The sequence below is a fragment of the Marmota flaviventris genome, chromosome X (genome assembly GCF_047511675.1).
Source record: "Marmota flaviventris isolate mMarFla1 chromosome X, mMarFla1.hap1, whole genome shotgun sequence".
NCBI classification, from domain to species: domain Eukaryota; kingdom Metazoa; phylum Chordata; class Mammalia; order Rodentia; family Sciuridae; genus Marmota; species Marmota flaviventris.
Genome location: NC_092518.1, coordinates 129,686,671 through 129,707,901, shown reverse-complemented (window position 1 = coordinate 129,707,901; position 21,231 = coordinate 129,686,671). Strand labels below are relative to the sequence as shown.

Below are 21,231 nucleotides of genomic sequence, written 5' to 3'. Positions count from 1 at the left end.
GCTCATGGTGTTGCTATAAGGAGAAAAACTATTGCTTTTAGTTTACCATGGTGCCTGGGCTATAGGAGCCCCCCAATAACAAAACTAATGCTTCTGCATTCATGTATTCAGGAGAAGTGTCTGGTTTACTTAGCATTGAGCTAAGTTATCTTACTGGAGGATTGGAGGTAAGTTAAAGATGGAGGGCCCACTTTTCCAGAAGCTCTGAGTGTGGTAGAGAGAGGCTCACTGTCTGTCCTGATTTTCAGCCAATGTGGACAGTGAATGATTTTTGCTACAGGGCATAAGACACACATTCCTCAAATCTCCTTTGCACTCTGTCCAGCTGCTTTTCCCAGGCCATCCACTACTGCTTCTATGCCATCTAACACTGGCAAGCATGTTCCCCCCAATTGCTGCTCCCTCTGCTTGGACTATCCTTCCTGTGACAACAATGGGGCTTGCTCCTTTCCTGTAAGCTTTTGTTTAAATATCATTTTCCTAGTGAGGCCCTGCCTGGCCACTGCATAGAAAACAACAAGCACCCTTTAGCCCCACTTTTATTTTTTCCAAACCAGGTATGTCCACCAACATTCTGCATGTTTATTTATTTGTTGTTTTAAGCTCTACAATGGCAGGACTTAGAACTCCAGGACTACCAACAGTATCTGGTGTACATATTTGTGTTGCTTACTAAATACTGAACAAAAGAATAGGAAAGAGGATCCTTACAGATGGAGGAAGGCGGTTCTCAAAAGGCCTCATTGAAGAACAGTGTTGGGGCAGGGCTGTAAGGAAAAGTGTTACATTTATACAGAGATGGGGGAAGTGCGTAGCAAGAGCAAAGGCAGAGAGAGGCAGGAAATTGCTAGTTGAGGACAATATTTGAATCTCAAAACCTTCACAACACCTCCAAAGATTCTCGCAGCTGCTGTCTACTGAGGCCTGTGTTGACAGGTCTGCTGGTCTGCGGATGGGCAATACCAGCAGGTAGCTGGGAGGCTCAGGCTCTGCCCTTGGCCCCGCCTACTGTGGTTGGGATCACGGGATCACTCGCTGGGATCTCCGGGCTTCCCAGCTGCGCGGAGGGTGGGGCAGGGAAGAGGCGCGCAGGCGCACTCGCACTGCGGCGGTAGCCCGGGCCTCTGGGCCCGCGGCGCTCCGCGTCGCGCTGTCTTTGCAGCTTCCCAATAAGGCACCTGTGGCGGCAGCGGCAGCGGCAGCAGCAGCAGTTCCGCCTTTCAGCCTCAGACTGTCATTGCTACCCTGAGCTGCTACGCGGAAGCAGAATGTTGCCGCCGTCTCCGCCCGGCTGGCGCCTGCTCGGGCTCGGCCTGGTCCTGGTCTCCGTCGGCGCCGTCCTCGAAGCCTCAGTGCAGGCCGACTCTGCCACAGGTGCCTTCCGCACCCGCCCTCCCGTCTCCCTTCCATTCTTCCCTCCTTCCCGGCTCACATCCATCCTTGCCTCCCTCTCCCTCCTAACAGTTCCTTCTAACCATCCATCTTTCTCCTATTTCTTAGCCCCCTCCCCCATTTTCACTCCTTCTAACCTTCCATCTTTCTTTCCTTCCTTCATCTGTTCATGCCTCCATCCATCTGTTCTACCTCCCTCCCCCTATGCATCCTTCTGTTTTTTCCTCCATTGTTCCATCCCTCCATCAATCCATCCTTTTCCCTTCCTCTCTCCTTCCAACTCTGTCATTATATTCTTCCTTTTCCTTCCCTTCCTCTATCCTTCCCTCTGCACATTCCTTCATTTTTCTCTTTCTCTCTTACCCTCTATCCCTTCATCCATCCTTTCTCCCCTTAAACTCTGTGCCCCACCCCTCTCTCTATTCTAGGCTTCAAATTATGGCCAAGCCCAACCCATCTACCCAGAATCCAGGCTTCCTCTTTACACCCCACTCCAACCCAGGCTGAGACACAGCCTTGATTGTCCCCATCCTAGCTGCATTATAAAGGTGCAGGGGCCAGGTTTGAGTCTCTCAGTACCATAGGATGAGGAGTTTCAGCATCCCTGCACATGACATCACTAAGCCCCTCCCTCCTGTGCAGGTGCTTTGAATGTCCTTCTCATCATTGTGGATGACCTGCGCCCATCCCTGGGCTGTTATGGGGATAAGCTAGTGAGGTCCCCAAATATCGACCAGCTGGCATCCCATAGTCTCCTCTTCCAGAATGCCTTTGCCCAGGTAAGTCTGGGGACCTCTAGGTATGGAGGTGTGCCTCCTTGTGCATTGAGGGTTGGGGTCCCTTCAGCTACAGTTTGGTGGTACTGAGTGTGCCAGATACCTGCCTGAAAGAGGGAAGCATTTTCTGGAAAATTGTGGTCCAAGAAATGTGATTATCCACTTAAGGAATCTTATGCCTTCAAGGCCGCCTCACTTCATTGGGTGGAGGGTATCCTGGCCCTAACATGCTCAGGGCCTTGGCCAGCTCTCTCCTGGTAGCGGGTATGGCCTGGTACTATAGAATGCCACCCATGGGCAAGGGCCAGCCAACTAGCCATGGTAGCCCTCCTCCATGAGCCTCTTCTTGGAGTTGCCTCCAAGCGTATTTCTCCCTTGGGGTGACTGGGGACACTGTCTCATTGGAAGATACAAGCATCTGCTTGTTTGAGGGGCTGACTTCTGCCTTGTCTTGCCAGGAGGATGCAATCTCTGGCACCTGGGTGAGGCCCAAATCCCACTGTGTGGCTTTGAGATCTGCATGACTCAGCCACCAGGCTGTTGCTGAGGACCTGGGGAGGTTGCTTGGTTACCCTGGAGATGGCAGACACATTATACTGTGATGATGTTGACCTCTGCTTCTGCTCCCTAACAGCAAGCAGTGTGCGCCCCGAGCCGCGTGTCCTTCCTCACTGGGAGGAGGCCTGACACCACACGCCTGTATGACTTCAACTCCTACTGGAGGGTGCACGCAGGAAACTTCTCCACCATCCCCCAATACTTCAAGGAGAATGGCTACCTGACCATGTCGGTTGGAAAAGTCTTTCACCCTGGTACTGCTCCATGCCCAAAGTCTGAGTTCTCTTGTTCTGTGATGAGTGTGGGAATCCCCTGCTGGGCATGAGGCTGTCTCTGCAGACACCTTTTCTGCCTGGATGATTACACTGCTGCCTTTCTAGAAAAACCACTTCTCAGCTTGGCTTCAGTTCTCAGTCAAAGTGAAAAGAGGGTAGAAAGAGTCTGGCTCCCTTTCAGAGCTCTGGGGCCTCCTCTGGCTCCTCAGGTGGTGGGAAGGGCACTGGGTGGGGAGGTGACAGTGCTGGGTGTGAGTTCAGCTCTGGACTGATCCTCTGCCCTGTGAGGTCCCTGTCTGTGAAGGTATGGGTGGGGTATGCACATCTCAGGAATTTCTTTGTGAATAGTACTGCTGTGTTTGCTTGTTTGGTGAAGGTACTGTAGTTTGTTGTGTCCTACTTCCCACTCTCAGTGACCTATGTCAGAGTAGGAGTATAAGGTACCACCCAGAACCTGTAGAGTGCCAGGGATGGCCAGTCCTGACTTGGAACATTGGTGTTCTCTCTCTCATTCTCTTTTGGTTTGGGGGATTGATCCCAGGAGCACTTTACCACTGAGCTGTATCACCAGCCCATTTATGTTTTTATTTTGAGACATGGTTTCACTCAATTGCTTAGGCCTCACTAAGTTACTGAAGCTGGCCTTTAACTTGGGATTCTCCTGCCACAGCCTTGTGAGTTGCTGGAATTATACACAGGCATGCCTGGCAACACAGGCTTTAATGCCACAGGCTCTCATGCCAAAATTAAAATCATGAGGGCCTAAACAAAACTATTTTTATTTGTAGAAACAATTCATGATTGACAAAAATGGAAAATGTAAATTAAAGAATATAGATCACTTTTGATTTCAGCATCTCAAGAGAGGATGCATTTTAATGTTCTTATTTTGGGCATATTATTTTTTCCTGATTTAGCTTGTATATACATTTTTATATCCTGAGTTATTTTAAACATTTTCCCATAATGTTTTCTAAAAGTCATTTTTAATGACAGTATAGCAGTCTAACATACTGTACTATTTTTTGTACCACTTTTTTTTTAGGTTTTCATTGGGATGACCATCTCTAGAAGCAGATTGAACTGCTTATTGGCACTAGTAACAGGATTTTGGGCACCTGGGTTCTAGTCTCAGCACTACTACTTCTTAGCTTTATGGCTTACATTGGAAAATTGTTTATCCTCTTTGAGCCTTGGAATCCTTATCTAAAAAGCTGAAGTTATAGCTATCTTGACCTTCCCAGAGGAGTATCTCAATGTAGGTAGGTTGTAAGTATGGAAGGAAATTGAAAGCAAGAGCTCCATAGGGTTCATGGGGCAGGGTGACAATGTGAACATTTGCAGTGGCTTTCTCTGTGTACCAGTTATATTAGCAGGCTTGGCAGTCTTCTCCCAGAGACTAGTTGGCTAGTCCAGATTGGGGATAGCATTAAGCTGGGCTAAATTAGGCCCATTTTGAAAGTAAATCTGCCATGAATCATATTTTCCAGTCAAAAGTTCAATATCAGTCAGTTTCTGCAGTTTGATAGTCACATCACAATGCTCTTTGCCTAAGGGCAGCTGGGAGCGAAGTTATACTTTTGGAGAGAGAAGGAAATACATCAGAGGCAGGAGATTGGACTTCTGGAAGGAAGGCCAAAGAAGGCCTGAGTGGAATTGCTTGGCCTCCTTCCTTATGATTGGCTTTGGGCTCTGAATGTGATGCCCAACTTAGATCCCAAAAGCTTGCTTGTGGTCCATGGTTAAATATATTTTTCAATGGGGTCTGTTCTCAACACCTGTTCTATTAGAATTCGGCTTGCTCAAGGATGGCAGTACCCACCACTAAGTGCCAAGTACATGATATTTACTATGTTGGCCTCTAGCATGATCCTCTCAGTAGCAAACAAGGTATATTTTTATCATTTCCTGAGGAGGAAATTGAGGCTTGCACAAGTAGTTTTCCCAAGCAGGCATAGATGCTGAGGTACAGTGTCAGGATTCAACCGCAGGTCTGTTAACCTCCTGTGTGCTCTTTTCACCATGCTTGTTGTGTCACTGGGCCCTTCACCCAGCACCCCTCCCTCCAGTCCTGTGTCCTCTGGTGCTCCTTGTTGAAGCTCCAGTGTTCTCCTGTGCTAGGGATGCCCTTTCTCCCTTGGTCTTGGCTGTGATGTCCTTTCTGCTCCTCCTGGATAACCACCACAGGTGTCACTTCCCTTCAGATCCCTTACAAGCCTTGCTGACTTCTAAAGACCCTCCTTGCCAACCTTCACCAGACCCACATCACCTCTGTGTCTTGGGGATCCCTTTCAGAGACTTCAGTACTTTTGTCAACTGTCAGTCTGTCCTTTGGTGTTTGTTTGGTAGACTGTAAGCTTCTAAGTTTAGGGGTGGGTTTGTGCTTCAAAACTGAGCACTTGAATTTGGAGTCTGAAGGAATGGGTTTGAGTTCTAGCTTACTTACTTGATGTCTGATTGGCACTGGGCAAGGTACAGACCTCTGAGCCTCTCTTTTCCTATTTGCCTCATGGTGGGGAGGTTGCTCTGCTACTTCCTACAAAGGGTGGGGAGAGGCTCCAATGTGGGTTTTAAGGAACTGTGCTGCTGTAACAGCCTGACTGATCTTTTCCTTGTGAATCACTTCCACAGAACCTACTACAAATCTCCAGGTCTTCTGGACAGGAAGTCATACATTCCTTATTTAAATGGAGACCTATAGAGTTCTTGTTGGTGGGGATATCTCTTTATCTCACCTCAGTTCCTTAATTTTACAGAAGAGGGGACTGTGGTCCAAGAAAGAAAGTTCTACTTCCCCAGTTTTTACAAAATTTTAATTTTGAAAGACGAGGCACTAAAAACCCTTTATATTTTATTTAACAACTTTCTTTTTCTCCTCCTTCAAGGTATATCTTCCAATCATAGTGATGATTCTCCATATAGCTGGTCTTTTCCACCTTATCATCCTTCCTCAGAGAAGTATGAGAACACTAAGGTAAGGTTATGGAAGGGTCACTGGTCTGGGGAGGAAGCACTCCTTGTTCTTCTAAGCTGGTTTTGACATGAGTTTTGTGGGTTTCACTTATGTTATTGTCTTGTCAGAGACTAAAGTTGGCATTTTTAGCATTAGGACCAATGGGAGCAGTGGTTTCATTCTAGAAGCTGATAGGTACTCCTTGTTGTAGAACTTTAGGCTGTAGTGTGTCAAACTCACTTAATTGCTCCTTGACACTTACTCCAGATGAGGCTCTGAGCTAAGGATTATAGAAGGTACTGAGACATGAGAGGGAGAAAGGAGATAAGAGCTCTAGGAACCTAAACCCAGAATGGTACAAAGGCATGCTGTCTGTATGCCTGTCTTGGGCCTAGTGCAGGTGTTCAGCTGCTGAAAAATCCAATAGAAGTTTTAACATTTTAGAGCATTAAAGAAAAAGAATCTTCAATGTATAGGGCAGAGCTATGAAAGGACACGGGTCTTTGAGATGGGGCAGTAGCTGACATAGCTCATGGGTCTTTGTGATTTGGAAGTCATGATCAAAACAGACTTTGGCTTTGTAGTCAGTGTGGCTACTTTGGAAAATGAAGAGGTTTCATTTTGTGTGTGGTAAAGCTAAGGATATGGAAATTCCTTGAACTGTTACCTTATCCAATTAATGTGGACCCTCTTGCTCACAAGCCTAACTCTGTCTTTGAAATTTAAGATAGTTTTTTTTCTTATTGAGACATAATTCATATACCATAAAAAGTCCCTTTTATTTTATATTATTTATTTTTACAGACCAGGGTATGGAACCCAGGAGTGCCTTACTACTGAGGTATATCCCCAGACCTTTTTATTTTATTTTGAGACAGGGAATTGATAAGTTACTGAGGTTGGCTTTGGATTTGCCATCCCCTCCCTGACTTAGGGTCCTGAATTGCTGGGATTACAGAAAAAAAACCTGTCTCTTATTTATTTATTTATTGTTTTTTTAAACTTTTAATTGATTAAAAAAATGACAGTGGAATGCATTGCAATCCTTAATACACATATATACCACAATTTTTCATATCTCTGTATATAAAGTAGGTTGACACCCAATTCGTGTCTTCATACATGTACTTTGGATAATGATGTCCATCACATTCCACATTCTTGCTAACCCCTGGCCCCCTCCCTTCCCCTCCCACCCCTCTGCTCTATCTATAGTTCATCTATTCCTCCCATGCTCCTCCTCCCTACCCCACTATGAATCAGCCTCGTTATATCAGAGAAAACATTCGGCAATTGTTTTTTTGGGGATTGGCTGACTTCTAGAACTCGTAAATGAATTCAGCAAAGTAGCAGGATGTAAAATCAACACCCGGGGCTGGGGTTGTAGCTCAGTGGTAGAGCACTTGCCTTTCACGTGTGAGGCCCTGGGTTCTATCCTCAGCACCACATAAAAATAAATAAATAAAAATAAAGTTATCATGTCCATCTACAACTAAAAAAATATTTAAAAAAATAAATAAATAAACATAAAATCAACACCCATAAACCAAAGGCATTTCTGTATATCAGTGACAAAGCCTCTGAAAGGGAAATGAGGAAAACTACCCCATTTACAATAGCCTGAAAAAAAAATACTTGGGAATCAACTTAACAAAAGAGGTGAAAGAGCTATACAATGTAAACTACAGTACCCTAAAGAAAGAAATCAAAGAAGACCTTAGAAGATGGAAAGATCTACCTTGCTCTTGGATAGGTAGAATTAATATTATCAAAATGGCCATACTACCAAAAGCACTATACAGATTTAATGCAATTCCAATCAAAATCCAAATGGCATTCCTCATAGAAATAGAAAAGGCAATCATGAAATGCATCTGGAAAAATAAGAGACCCAGAATAGCTAAAGCAATCCTTAGCAGGAAGAGTGTAGCAGGTGGCATCACTATACAAGACCTTAAGCTATACTTCAGAGCAATAATAACAAAAACAGCATAGTATTGGCACTAAAACAGACTGGTAGACCAATGGTACAGAATAGAGGACACAGAGACTTACTCACAAAATTACAATTATCTTATATTAGACAAAGGCACCAAGAACGTATGTTGGAGAAAAAATAGCCTCTTCAACAAATGGTGCTGTGAAAACTGGAAATCCATATGCAACAAAATGAAATTAAACCCCTATCTCTCACCATGCACAAAACTCAACTCAATGTGGATCAAGGACCTAGGAATTAAACCAGAGAGTCTGCATCTAATAGGAGAAAAAGAAGGCCTTAATCTTCATCATGTGGTATTAGGCCCCAACTTCCTTAATAAGACTCCTATAGTACAAAAATTAAAAGCAAGAATCAATAAATGGGATGGATTCAAACTAAAAGGTTTCTTCTCAGCAAAAGAAACAACCTGTGAGGTGAATAGAGAGGCTACATCTTGGGAGCAAATTTTTACCCCTCACACATCAGATAGAGCACTAATCTCTAGGATCTATAAAGAACTCAAAAAGCTAAGCACCAAAAAATAAATAATAACCCAATCAATAAGTGGTCCAAGGACCTGGACAGACAATTCTCAGAAGATGATATAAAAACTGTCTCTTTTAACTCTTATTTTTTTAGTGTATCTACAGAGTTGTGCAGTTGTTAATCAAATCAATTTTAGATCATTTTCATTACCCCTGAAACAAACTCTGTTCCCATTACCAGATACTCCATATTTCGTCCCAATCTCTGGCCTGTGACATCAACTAATTTACTTTCTTATTCTGTAGATTTACCTATTCTGGACATTTCATATAAATAGAATCATATAAAATGTAACCACATATATCTAGCTTCTTTTATTTTAGCATAACGTTTTTGAGGTTCTACCATATAGTAGTATGTACCATTCTTTATATGAGTACATAGCATTCTATAATATCACATTTTGTTTGTCCATTTATCACTTAGTGGATATTTGAGTTCTTTCCACTTTTTGGGTGTTAGGAATAATGTTGCTATCAATATTCACATATTTTTGCAGACATTTAGAAACATTTTCCTGGGTATATACTTAGGGATACAATTGCTAGATTATATAACAAATATGTTTCACTGTTTGAGGAATTATTGACAAACTATCTTTCAAAGAGGCTGTACCATTGTATACTTCTGTCAGCAATGTATGAGGGTTTCAGTTTCTCTAAATCTTTGCCAAAACTTGCTATTTTCTGTTTTTAAAACATTGCCATCCTTGTGGGTGAAGTGGTATCTCATTGTGGTTTTCATTTGCATTACCCTAATGACTAATTATGTTAATCATATTTCCATGTGCTGTTAGCCATTTGTATATTGTTTTGGAAATATGTCTATTAGAGTCCTTTGCCCATTTTTAATTGGCTTGTTTACTTTTCATTGTTGAGTTGGATATAGATTTTTTTCCTATAATTAGTTTACTTGGGTTATTTTATAATGAGTTATGGCTTGGAGACAGATAAATAGCAGTAAGAAGCTTAAGTGCTGTGGATTTCTGGCTCCTGCCCAGAAAAGAGTTACCTCTCTGGTTTAGTTCTACTTCTGATATGCCTCTTCACTCTGTTTGACTAACAGCTAAGGGACTGGTGATATGAATATTAAATCTCTGTATGTAACCTTCATGATTTCTGTTTCTTGTATTTAAAAATCTGATGTTACATAATTTTGTTTTGAAAGACATGTAGGGGACAAGATGGAGAACTTCATGCCAACCTGCTTTGTCCTGTGGATATAGTGGATGTGCCCGAGGGCACCTTGCCTGACAAACAGAGCACTGAGCAAGCCATACGATTGTTGGAAAAGATGAAAACAACTGGCAGTCCTTTCTTCCTGGCTGTTGGGTACCATAAGCCGCACATCCCCTTCAGATACCCCAAGGTGAAGAGCTGGCTGAGGGCTGATCTAGCAGCTACTACAACTTTGTTATTTGTTGAGGAAGGGATTTGTGTAGTGAAGCTGGCTTCACCCTGCCATCCCCAGTTACCAGGGATGCCTGATAGGGGCTACCTAGTATGCATAGTGGAGTGAAGACAGGAGTCAGATCTCAAGGACAAGTAGTCTTAGAACATGTAAGGATCTTACAATAAATATTTGGCTTTCTACTTCTCTCCACTGGAGGATTTTATTTCCTTTCATTGAACTCAATGTGCAAATGTTGGGTGGGATTATGATCATAGATAACTGAGCCAAAGCCACTAAAAACCTATAATAAGGGATAGTCCTCAGGACACAGTTCCAGGGAATTTGGAGCTCTCTTCACCAACTCCCTTTTCTTCTACCCCCATGAGCCTGTCAGATTAGATCCTATACACACTGCATTGCTTGTTGGAACCTCAAATCCTGTTGCCTCAAATCCAATCACTTAGAGCATGTAGTAATTTCCTTTTAATAATATTTTTCAGTTTTATTTATTGTGTTTTCCTTGGGCCTGAGCAGCTCAGCTTTTTTGACTTCACAAAGACGGCCCCTCACTTGTAATGAGAGTAGAGACCAGAAGGTATATTCTTTGATGTTGCAGGTATCTTGTTTTGACTGGCCTAGGGTATCATGCCTTCCTGTCAGAAACTACCAACCCTCTTGATAGAATTAAGAGACTTGCCTCTTCTGCTTCTTTGCAGAAAGGAGTTCTCAAAGCTATCCTAGCCATGAACCTTTGAAAGACCTGCTTATAAGGCTGGCCCTTGGTAGGCATTTAGGAACTTTGATTTTGGGAGTGTTGCCACCATTCCCAGAACTCATAAGTGTGGCTTACTATGCCTAAACTGTTTAGGCAAACATTAAGGTATATGCTGAACCCCTGGTTTCCTTTTGGGAGCCTAGACTTTTGGTGTGTTCCAGGTTGAGAGTGCCTATGTGATCAGGCCCAAACCACACTGGGTGCTGAGGCTTTAATAGACTTCCCTTTCTGGTAGCATTTTATACATGTTGTCACACACCTCATTATTGGGACAAGAAGGTGCATTCTGTGTGACATTTTGGGGAGAGGACTCTAGAAACTTGTTATTGTTTTCCTCCAGATTTTTGCCTCATGAGCTTTTTCCCTTTGCTGATTGTATCTGGTAATACACCATAGTGGTGGGTGTGACTATATGTTGAGTCCTGTGAGTTGTAATGAATTATTGGGCCTGAGAGTGGTTTGGAGAACCCAGAACACCTCAGCACACTTTCATGGGTTGGAAGTGAGATAGGACCGAAACAGAAGGGCATCTGCCCACATGAGGGAAGAGATATACCACTGCTTGTTTCCTAGGAAATAAAAGTTGCATGATTTCATTGCTTTTTGCATCTCACGAGGGTGACCTAAGGCCTGACTTCAGGAGGGGAATGAGTACCTGGGGGTCATTAGTAAGCCATGATGTAAATACATCTCAGGCTTAGAGAAAAGGCCACATAAACACCTGAAGAGCCACAGCCTTGTGCCATTGCCAACAGAATGACAACCTTGTGGCTCTGTGTTTGTTTTTCCCAAAGGAATTTCAGAAGTTGTACCCCTTGGAGAACATCACCCTGGCTCCTGATCCCCAGGTCCCCGATGGCCTACCTCCTGTAGCCTACAACCCCTGGATGGACATCAGGCAGCGGGAAGACGTCCAAGCCTTAAACATCAGTGTACCCTATGGCCCAATTCCTGTGGACTTTCAGGTACCAAAGACATATTTCCAGAATGTATCAGGCACTTATGTCATTGGTCAATCCAATTTCTTCATTACAACATCCACTACTCCATTTATAGTGTTTTATTAAGAACTTTTATGCATGGTGTTGTGCCAAGTGCTGGGTGGGGCGTGTTCTGTAGGACATGGACAGTACTGGGTGAATCAAAAGTCTCCTGGCCAGTGTTTAAACTTTCAGAGAAGGGAGAATCCAGAGATTTGGTGACTTGCTACAGGAGGGATGGGGGAGAGGAAGGAGTCTGGTTCAATATCCCTAACTCATGGAAGATGCTGTTTAATGTGAGTTACGATTCTTCAATTGTAGGATATGGGCAACTCTTGAGCAGCTCAGAATACTCACTTTGCTGGTACTGGAGGTTCCCTCTGTGGGAAAGCCTGTATTGGCACCTGTCACTCTCAATTTGACTGGGTTAACTAGGTCTTGGCACAGAGGTGACTGGGTGCCATCATGGCCAGTGCTGTCCAGCTATGATGTCTGATATCCCTTTGCCATGATTGGGGGGAAGAGCAGCCAGAAAATTAGAATTATCATGCTGACTGATTATCCACCATCTCTCCCACCTGAGTGAAAAAGACATGCTGACCAACAAATCTTTCCAGAATCTTCCATGTAGAGCCCTTCCTTTATTACATGAATGCTGAGATGGGTAGGCTATAGTGAATGGAAGGAACATGGCAATGTTTTCAAAGTGTGTTTCCTGACACACCTGCATCAGAATTTCCTAGTAGGCTTGTTGGATATAAGATTTTTGACCCAGAGTTGGAAGCTGGAGATGGAACCCCAAAATACACATTTCCTCAAAAGGCACATCAGTGATTCTGATGCACTCAGAGTCATCCATGTGACTCCTGAGTTTGCACAGCCAGAGTTTGAGGGGTGAGGGGTATATGCTCCTCAAATCTGTTTGATTCCTGAGTTTCCTTATTAGCAAGTGGTGAAAGTTTGTAAAGCAACAAATTTGACAGTTTGTTTATTTTCTAATTTTGCATTGCTGGGTTCTGATAATGAGGTGGCTTAAATTGCAGCTCTGAGTCTTATGTCTGGAAGCCTTATTAGTGACAGTCACTTAAAATGGACTTTGCAATGGACTGGGTGTTGGGATGAATACTCGGTGCTGGGATGGGTATTGAGCATTTGTTTTGGCCATCTGCTTTGGCCCATTTGGGAATCCAGTGGTGTCTGTCCCTTCTGTTGTCAGGTGAGGAGACTAAAGGCAGAGAAATGACACTGGCCTCACTGCATCAAGTTAGCATCAGGTGGAACTAGGTCACCCCAGAGAAGTGTAACTAAAACCACATGGTTGGTTTTGTTAGTTCCAAACAGTGTGAGTTCAAATTCCCTTTCTACCTCATACCAGTTGCATGAACTCTGCAGAGTTACTTTATTTCTCTGAGCCTCAGTTTCTTTATCCTTAAAATGGAAACATGATGGGTGAATGTTTTCTGCAATAATACCAACTGAGGAGGTTTTCAGAGAGAACTAAAGGGTACATGTGGAAGCATCTAGGACAGTACCAATTACATGATGAGTTCTCTTTGAAGTTTTCCAACTCCCTTCTTTATACCTGTGTCTGTTGGACAGGTAGCAGAGAGCGTGACCCAGAGTGAACCCTGATATTCTCAGGACCTGAAGCTTTGGATGTTCATGTCTAAGCCCTGTCTCACTTCTCTCTTGAGCCTCTCAATTATATGCTCTTGTCAGCTCCAGCCCTCTTACTCAGCCCTATGTGAGCCAGTGTCCTCAGGTGTTTGCCATCTCCCAGGCCTGCTCCTTCTTGGTCACCATACCATGACCCCTTCAGCTTGCAGCTCACTGCACACCTCCAGGGATTGCCGGAGTGTGGACTCTTCCTTGTCCACTCTGTCTAGGTGGCCTCTTGGCTTTTTTTCTTCCCTGAATTGCTAAGGCCCTGTGGCTTGCCACTTACTGTTCTTGCCAGCCCCTTAGCACTCTTTTTCATTCATCCTTGTCTCACATGTAGTATTCTGATCATGAGACAGTCCATAATGAGGGCTGCTGGAGAGAATCTATGCAGCCATGAGGCAGCAACGCACTCAGCTGCCCATGTGAGCTCTCTACTTGGCTTCTTTCCCGTGTTCAGTGAGTTTTCCCTTCCCATTATCTTTCCCTGCAGCCTCTAAGTCTGCTCATGTCACTGACATCTTTAAAAAGTACCTTCTCCTTTGCAGCTGCCTATTTCTCCTCTTTTCCTGCTTTCTCTCTCCCTTTTTGCCCCCTCTCCCCACTCACCTGCCCTTTGAGCAAGAGTAAGGAGTGGTCTATTCTACCTGTGTCCATGGCTTCCTTGTGCATTTGTTCTTTTTATCTGCTTGGGCTTCTGCCTTCCCAACCCACTAAGTTATCTCACCTGAGTGGTCGCTGACCTTGTTAGTAAATAAGATCCATCCTTGTTGTTCTTGACCTTACTTGAGCTCTGTGCTATTTTCTCATCATTGACCAGCCTCATGTCTTCTGGAAGTTTTCACCTCCTGGGCATCCTTGCCAGCCCTCCTGGGACCCCTCTGCTCCAGTCTCCATGGCAGGCCACTGTTTCTGTTTCCCCCCACTTACATGCTGTCATCCAGGGTCCGTCTAAGTTCCCCTCTGTTCTTCCCCTTCTTATCTGCCTAGCTCATCTCAGACCTGCTGACAGATGACTCCCAGAAATACCCCTTCAGCCCAGGTCTTGCTTCTGATTTTCAGACTTGCATGTCCACCCACCTTTGAGAGCCATTCTCAGGCAGGTTACTGTGGAGACCTCAGCTGCATAGATTTCCATGTGGTCAGGCCACCACCGTGGTCTGTCTCTTCTTCCTCTTATATTTCCCTGCTCATCACATGCCTGTGAATCATGCCACTAGCTGAATGTGAACTCTAGAGTCACCCTTGGATTTATCATCTCCTTCCTCTTCCCTGCTTCTTCCCCTCCTCCACATCTGCTTGATCTCCCCAATTTCCTCTAAAATCTACCGGTTCTCTGGATCTTTCAGTACATCTTTCTGGTCTGGGTCTTGCAATGTTTTGTTCACTCAACAAATTGTTGAGTACTTCTTAGGTGTCCAGCAGTTATCTAGTGATGTTTGTCTAAAGCCACTAGAATTTGTACTCTGGACAGTAGTTTTATTTGTACTCTTATTAACCTGTAGCTCAAATTGTGTCATCTCCTCACCTTGAAAGACCCCAGTGATTCCTTCCCTTGGCCTGCAGCCTGGGACTTCGGCTACTTGGAGGGACCTGCTAGGTCCATTTCATCTGGTCCTGGCCTACTTTTTCAGTGTAACTTGCCTCCCTCTGCCCTCCCAGGTTATTCTTCAGCCCTAGGGATTCTCTGCTTTGTCATGATTCCACACCATTCCACATCCCGCAGCCCCTGCTTAGAACATCCTACCCCCATTTGTCTGATAGCAGCTACTCTTCTGCAATGTGAAATCCTCTCTGAAGCCTTCCCTAATTTTCCAAGCACACTTGAACACTCATTGTCCTTGGTCAGCCCTGGGCCCCACCAATAATGTATGTGTAATTATTTTTCACTGATCATATGGCTCAATAGAGTTGAGAACCATGCCAGTTTATTTATTGCCTAATCTCAAGGGACCAGGAGAAGAAGGAGGGAATACCCTTATATAGGGCAGAGACATCCTGACTGGTGTCTCTGGTCTCCAGGAGGACTATAGTTCTCCAAATTACAGACTGAAGACTGTCTACTAAAATGTATAAATAGGCCAGGATTCAGATTAATTCTTCTAGAAGGCTAGATGTGTATCTGTTCTCTTCCTCACAAGTAGAGATTTGGGAAAGGTTTATGACTGTCCTAACCTTAGCAATGAAAAGAAGCTGACAGGTCCAGATGATAAGATAGGGACCATATGTGCAAAAGAGGCTGTGGCTGATCTGATAAGTCAGCAGCTCTCATGCTTCTTACCCCTTGGTGAGGGGCAAAGGGGGATTCATCCTTTTCATTAACACTTATTAACAAGGCTGAAGGCGAGCTGGCCTAGGAGAGGCTGATGGCTCCTTTACTTCAGGGTATGATATAGCTGTCCCTAAAGTTTCTCCTGGGTTCAGGGACTGTGGCTGCTCCTTTCTTGTTCTTCAGTTGCTCTTCTCTTGCCTGATGAGAATTTTGTAGAAATGAGCTACACATGAAAGTCATGGCACAGAGATAAGCAATTGCCATCTCTTGCTGGGTGTGAAAGTGGTCAGAACACTGACTCAGGACTGTTGTTGTGGGTTAAATTATGATTCCTAGCAGATACACTGAAGTTAGAACCAGAACTAGAAAGAGGCCTAATCCTCCCCTAGAACTTTCAGGCAGACATGGCCCTCTCTACCCCTTGATATCAGCTTTCTAGCCTCCAGAGCTTGGAGCCAATCCATTTATGCTTTCTTAAGCCATCCAGTTTATGGATCTCCTGGGACCCACCAGAATATGTGAGGGACACAGAAAGGAGTAGTAAATGGCATCCATCTTCCATGATCTGTGTGCTAAAATGAAAGCTAGTTCACTTAGAAATGAATCTTTGGACCTGCAGATCGTGTTGACTCAGTGTGTGAGGGGATGCAGAAAGTAGGAAAGGGAGTGCTATTTTTTTTAAATGAGAGCATCAACAGAGGAATTGGGATTGAGAGAGATGCTCAGGTGGATATTATCTCTGTGTATGCCACAGCGATTAAAATTACACTCACTTTCATTATTGATTTATTATTGTTTATTTTATTTGCAGCGGAAAATTCGCCAGAGCTATTTTGCCTCTGTTTCCTATTTGGATACACAGGTTGGCCACCTTTTGAGTACTTTGGATGATCTTCAGCTGGCCAACAATACGATCATTGTGTTTACCTCTGATCATGGTAAGCATTTTGAAATGCCCTGATGAGTCACTCAAAGCATCTCAGCTTTCCTGTGAAACATACTTTTTAAAATTCCATATACATGGTCATGTTCTTTTTTGTGTGTGTGTGAATCTGCAGTACCCTGAGTCCAGGTTCTTGGGTGTTTTAGGATCAGATTATTAGTCCTGGGACCTCCATCTTTGATACTTGGAGGTGCAGGTAGGTGGGGGGGCCTGTAGTAACTTTTGCTTTATGCACTCAGCAAGAACCTTCCATTTGTGGGAAAGCTCTTCTAATCACCATTGCTAACCTTGAGGGTTGGAGGACTTTTAGGGTTTTTTTTTTGGGGGGGTGGGGGTGGAAGAGAATCCAGAACAGTCTTGGCAGAACCCAACAAAGCCCTCAGATATGGCTGGTTTTGATATGTCTTACCCCATCCCTACTACCCTTTCCGTCAAGAGACCAGGCTTCTCAACTGTTTATATCTCCTAAGGTTGTTTCCTACTTTTTCCAAATATAGAAATGCTCTTTAATTTGAAAAATGTGCTCTTTAATATGAAAATTTTTCAGCATGCCCAAGAGTGGAAAATAAAACAACAGCTTCCACATTTTCTACTAGTGATAGTCTTGTTTATCTCCTCCTTACCCACTCCTTCTAACACTGAATTTTTTGAAACAAATCCTAGATGGTTCTGTTTTCTAATCACTGTTTCTAAAAAAAAAAAAAAAAAAAAAGCATTGCCTCTTTAAGTGTAACCATAATACCATTATCATACATAGAAAAAGAAAGATGGTTCTTCCATATCATCAAATATGCAATGATACAGTAGTAAATCATAGTATGTTCTCATAAAGAAAAAAGGATATGAAGAATATAATACAGGGCCAGAATGCCCTATCCTGTTATGCTACCTTCCCAGGACTAAACAGGTGCCAATAGATTGGAGTTCCGATGTATACCTTGTACACATACATATATGGGGATATATGTATGTATGTAACATATAACATATCATAAGACATAGTTGATTATACTATGTTTACTGTTATATGAACTTTTAAAAACATTTTTCCTACTTAACTTTGTCACAGAAAATTCTCCCTGTCATCTCTCAGGCCTGACTTTTCCTTTGTAAAGGTCTGTTGTGTTGTATTATATACAGAAATGCCATAATTGTTCACATATTCCTAATGCTCTGTCATCCACTTCTTACCCCACTTCTCAGTGCCTAGCTTACTTAGACATACTCTTTGCTCTGAGGCAGTTGCAGTTGATTATAGTAACCCACCTCAGTGTGCCTTCCTGGGATATACTGCATCAGAACCACCAGAGAATTGGTAAAACATGATGGTTTCTGCACATCTAATCAGGAACTGGCAGGTCTGAGCATGAGAATGAACCGGCTCCCATCTAGCTCATAATTCTTGGGCTGGCTTTTACTGCCTTCCCCTCATGCAAGGCTTCTGGGGAAAGAGCCAGAAGCCTTCTCAGTTGCTTTTCAAAGTCCTTGGTTTCTTCTTCTTGGTGTCAAGATGAACCCTTGGGACTCTCACAGGCTTATGTTCTCCTTTCTCAAATATTTGCCCCTGGCTATAGCAGACCAGACGGAAACCCAGCACAAGACTGAGCAATGTGTTCTTGCAGTTAGGCAGTCCATAGCTATCCATTGAGTATTTGTCAAGTACCAGACCCTGTGCTTGGTGGGCTAGGGGGCTGTCCATGCATGGTGCTAGACAGCCTATCATGGCCAACAGGCCTGTGGGCTCTGAGTGCCCATATTTGGGGATGCCGCAGAGAACTTGGCTGGTGTACCTTTAGGACTGCTGTGTGTACCCCAGTTAGATTTCAAGGAGGTGACTCCTGAGGTCCCATTGCTGGGACCCTTCACTTTCCTGTCCCAAAGGCTTCTTGGACCTCATATTCTTAAGTTTATGCCAATATAACCTGCAAGTTGGTGCCCTAGGAGCCTGCTGATAACTGACCAAGTCACCAGGCCTCATGGGTCAAGGCTACCTTGTCTTCCTAGAGATAGTGGACATGTGGAGGTATAGTGCTGGCCCTCACCCAGCTCACTGAGCTCATGGACCCTGGAAACTGATTCTCATTGACCTCCTTTAGAGTACTTGAAAAATCCCTACCTAACCTCAGCACTGTTGGCCAGAGAGAAGGAGGGAGAACACGCCAATCCTCCAACTATCTTGCATGCTTAAAAACCTTGAGCATTTATAACAGACATGAAGTCTGCTTTGATTACTGATATATGAAAGGTTCTTTTCAACTCTGGGTTTTCTAGGAGAGCACTGTTGACTCAGAACATGTTCCAGCCCTATTCTGTAATTTGTAGCCCCAATATCATCTGTAGATTGAGTCAGTGAGTTTTTGTGCTGGACTCTGTACCATCCTCTGGGAAAGTTTAGCAGATATAGCTATGATGGATAAAATACAGAATCATTCCAATGCCTTATTGAATCCACTCATAGCCACTTTCAGTGTCTTTGATTGTTTTGTAAATACTTCATGAACAGTCTATATCATGAACAGTTTTTGTATCAAAAAAGATAGTACAAAACAAGTTTTGTATTAAAAAGATAGGGAATTTCCAACTTGGAATATGTAAACTATTTTCTACAAGGGTATTTTAAATAAGTTTTAAGGATGGTTTTTAATCAGGGTTAAGGATTCAAAACTAAAGGTTTGCTTTTCTTCACATATGGTATGTCTTATGAAATGTGCAAGGTATCCTTGTCTAATGCCACAGTACCATAGCCTCACATTTTGGTGGTACAACCCCAGATGTGTAAACCTGAGTTTCTGGGGTTATGAGTCAAGAGATAGATGAACATAGGACAGGGAAATGATGACACTCTGTCTTTCAGGGTCTCCATATAGTGAAGAATGAACTGCTGGTGATGTAGCTGATCAATAGAGCACACGAGGCCCTGTGTTCGATCCTCAGCATTAAAAAGAAAGCCTGTCTTGGCAGTTGGGACTTGTCTGCTTGGGGCCCACTGGTTCTGCAAAGCCCAATATGGGTGTATTTGTTAGTTCCTGATTAAAAGAAGATATTTTACCTTGGGAATTTAATATATATTTTTCCTTTTTAAATGTTTCATCATTGAGGATGTATGTTTGACTTTGAATAAAGCAGCATCAGGTGAAATCATCTTTTTTGTGGTAATTCTAGAGGAATTTCCTTGAGGTGATGAGGTTTTAGTTCTTTTGGCCTTTACAACAGGAATTGAAATGGTGGCTAAAGTATATAAGTTTTGATCTGATTTTTAATTTCCTGTCATTCTGTGCTTTTTATGATCCAGGGTGGGCCCTTGGTGAACATGGAGAATGGGCCAAATACAGCAATTTTGACGTCACTACTCGTGTGCCCCTGATGTTCTACGTTCCTGGAAAGACAGCTTTGCTACCAAAGGCAGGAGAGAAGTTTTTCCCTTACCTTGATCCTTTTAATTCCACCACAGAACTGATGGAGCCAGGTATAGTATATACAGGGGTGATATTGCCTAGCTAAGAGTGCCTTTAGTTTACATGTGAACCACCTCATTGAATCATAGGCTGCAGGCTCACATAGTCCCCACTTCTGGTGTATGTTAGAATTTCTTCTCAATATTTTTTAGTCTGCATGTGGTTCCTGAACATCTCTCATGCTGTGGGTAAGGGAGGATTGGCAGAGCCAGAACTGAAAAGTATGGCTTCTGTCCATGAGGGGCCTTAGAAGGAGGTAGGGCAAAGCAGCAGTAGCCCTCCCAAGGTAGGGAGGGCTGTTGTAAGATGGCAACAGAATGCTACAGAGCATAGAAGGGGCTGTCCCCCAAACAGATCAGTGGTGTCCTTAACCTGTATACTTTTGTCATGGACTCAGCCCTTTTTAAGGGGAGTATTTTCCCTTTTGGCAGCTCATTGAACTAGTTAACCATTGGATCTGTAAAATTTACTGGGTGATTCTGCTTTGTGTCATGCAATAGTAAAGGGCAAGCTGACTTGGGCTTTTAAGTGCCAGTTCTTCAAAGCTTTGAAACCAGATATCCTTTCTGCCCATATGGGGTGATTTGTGTGGGTTCCTGTGAGTTTTATCATGACTTAATCTACCTGGTGCATTTCAGAGGTAAATAATGCACTTCAGATGCCATGCTAGTCTTATATGCTCTTTTTAGAGTGTTTTTTTTTTCATAAACTGTGCTAAGCCAGGCTCCCCATTTTGGGACTTACATATTTAATCCATCTTTAGCATCTAAGCCTTGTACTTTATATTGATTCCTATTTCAATTTATCTTGGGATTCATTATTCTGGCCTTTCTGGACCGTGGAGTTTGCTAATTATACTGCCTGATTTTATTTCCTGCACACTTAATTTTTGGTCAATGCATACTCTATCTTCTTTCCCATCATTGAAAGGTTAAACAATTTCAGTTACAATTTTAGCCCTTTGTTTGCTGGGAGAAATATTCTTACAGGTAAGACTCTTTCTTGAAACCTTTGTTGGGAGATAATCACCAAGTTGTAATTTCATGTACCTGTGCCATCATCCATCTTATCTCCAAATTTTATCGCTAACCTGTATCTTTTCTCTGAACTGTAAATTTCATGTCCAGTAGCAGGTTCTACTTGGCTAGTCTTTCATCCCTGGAGTTGAACATCTAGCTCTTTTACCTTAAGCCTTGCCTTTGACACTCTTTTCAGGACATGACTACAAAAATTACAGAATCTTCTTAATCTTTCTTTCTCTCATATTCCATATG

The 21,231-nt window shown here is 43.3% G+C and overlaps 1 protein-coding gene across 3 annotated transcripts in view; it reads left to right on the top strand.

Moving 5' to 3' along the window:
• The first annotated feature begins 1,120 nt into the window (after positions 1–1,120).
• The window catches only part of Ids (iduronate 2-sulfatase), a 64,865-nt gene continuing 44,754 nt past the window's right edge, over positions 1,121–21,231 (top strand). For 2 of the 3 annotated variants that reach the window (XM_071606196.1, XM_071606197.1), the window contains exons 1-8: positions 1,121–1,374; positions 2,035–2,171; positions 2,803–2,980; positions 5,887–5,975; positions 9,649–9,849; positions 11,443–11,613; positions 16,371–16,497; positions 19,795–19,968. In XM_071606196.1, coding sequence (XP_071462297.1) covers positions 1,269–1,374; positions 2,035–2,171; positions 2,803–2,980; positions 5,887–5,975; positions 9,649–9,849; positions 11,443–11,613; positions 16,371–16,497; positions 19,795–19,968 — 1,183 coding nt within the window. In that variant the 5' untranslated portion in view covers positions 1,121–1,268. The remainder of the gene's footprint in view (positions 1,375–2,034; positions 2,172–2,802; positions 2,981–5,886; positions 5,976–9,648; positions 9,850–11,442; positions 11,614–16,370; positions 16,498–19,794; positions 19,969–21,231) is intronic. The other variant, XM_027924109.2, reaches the window with a different exon arrangement.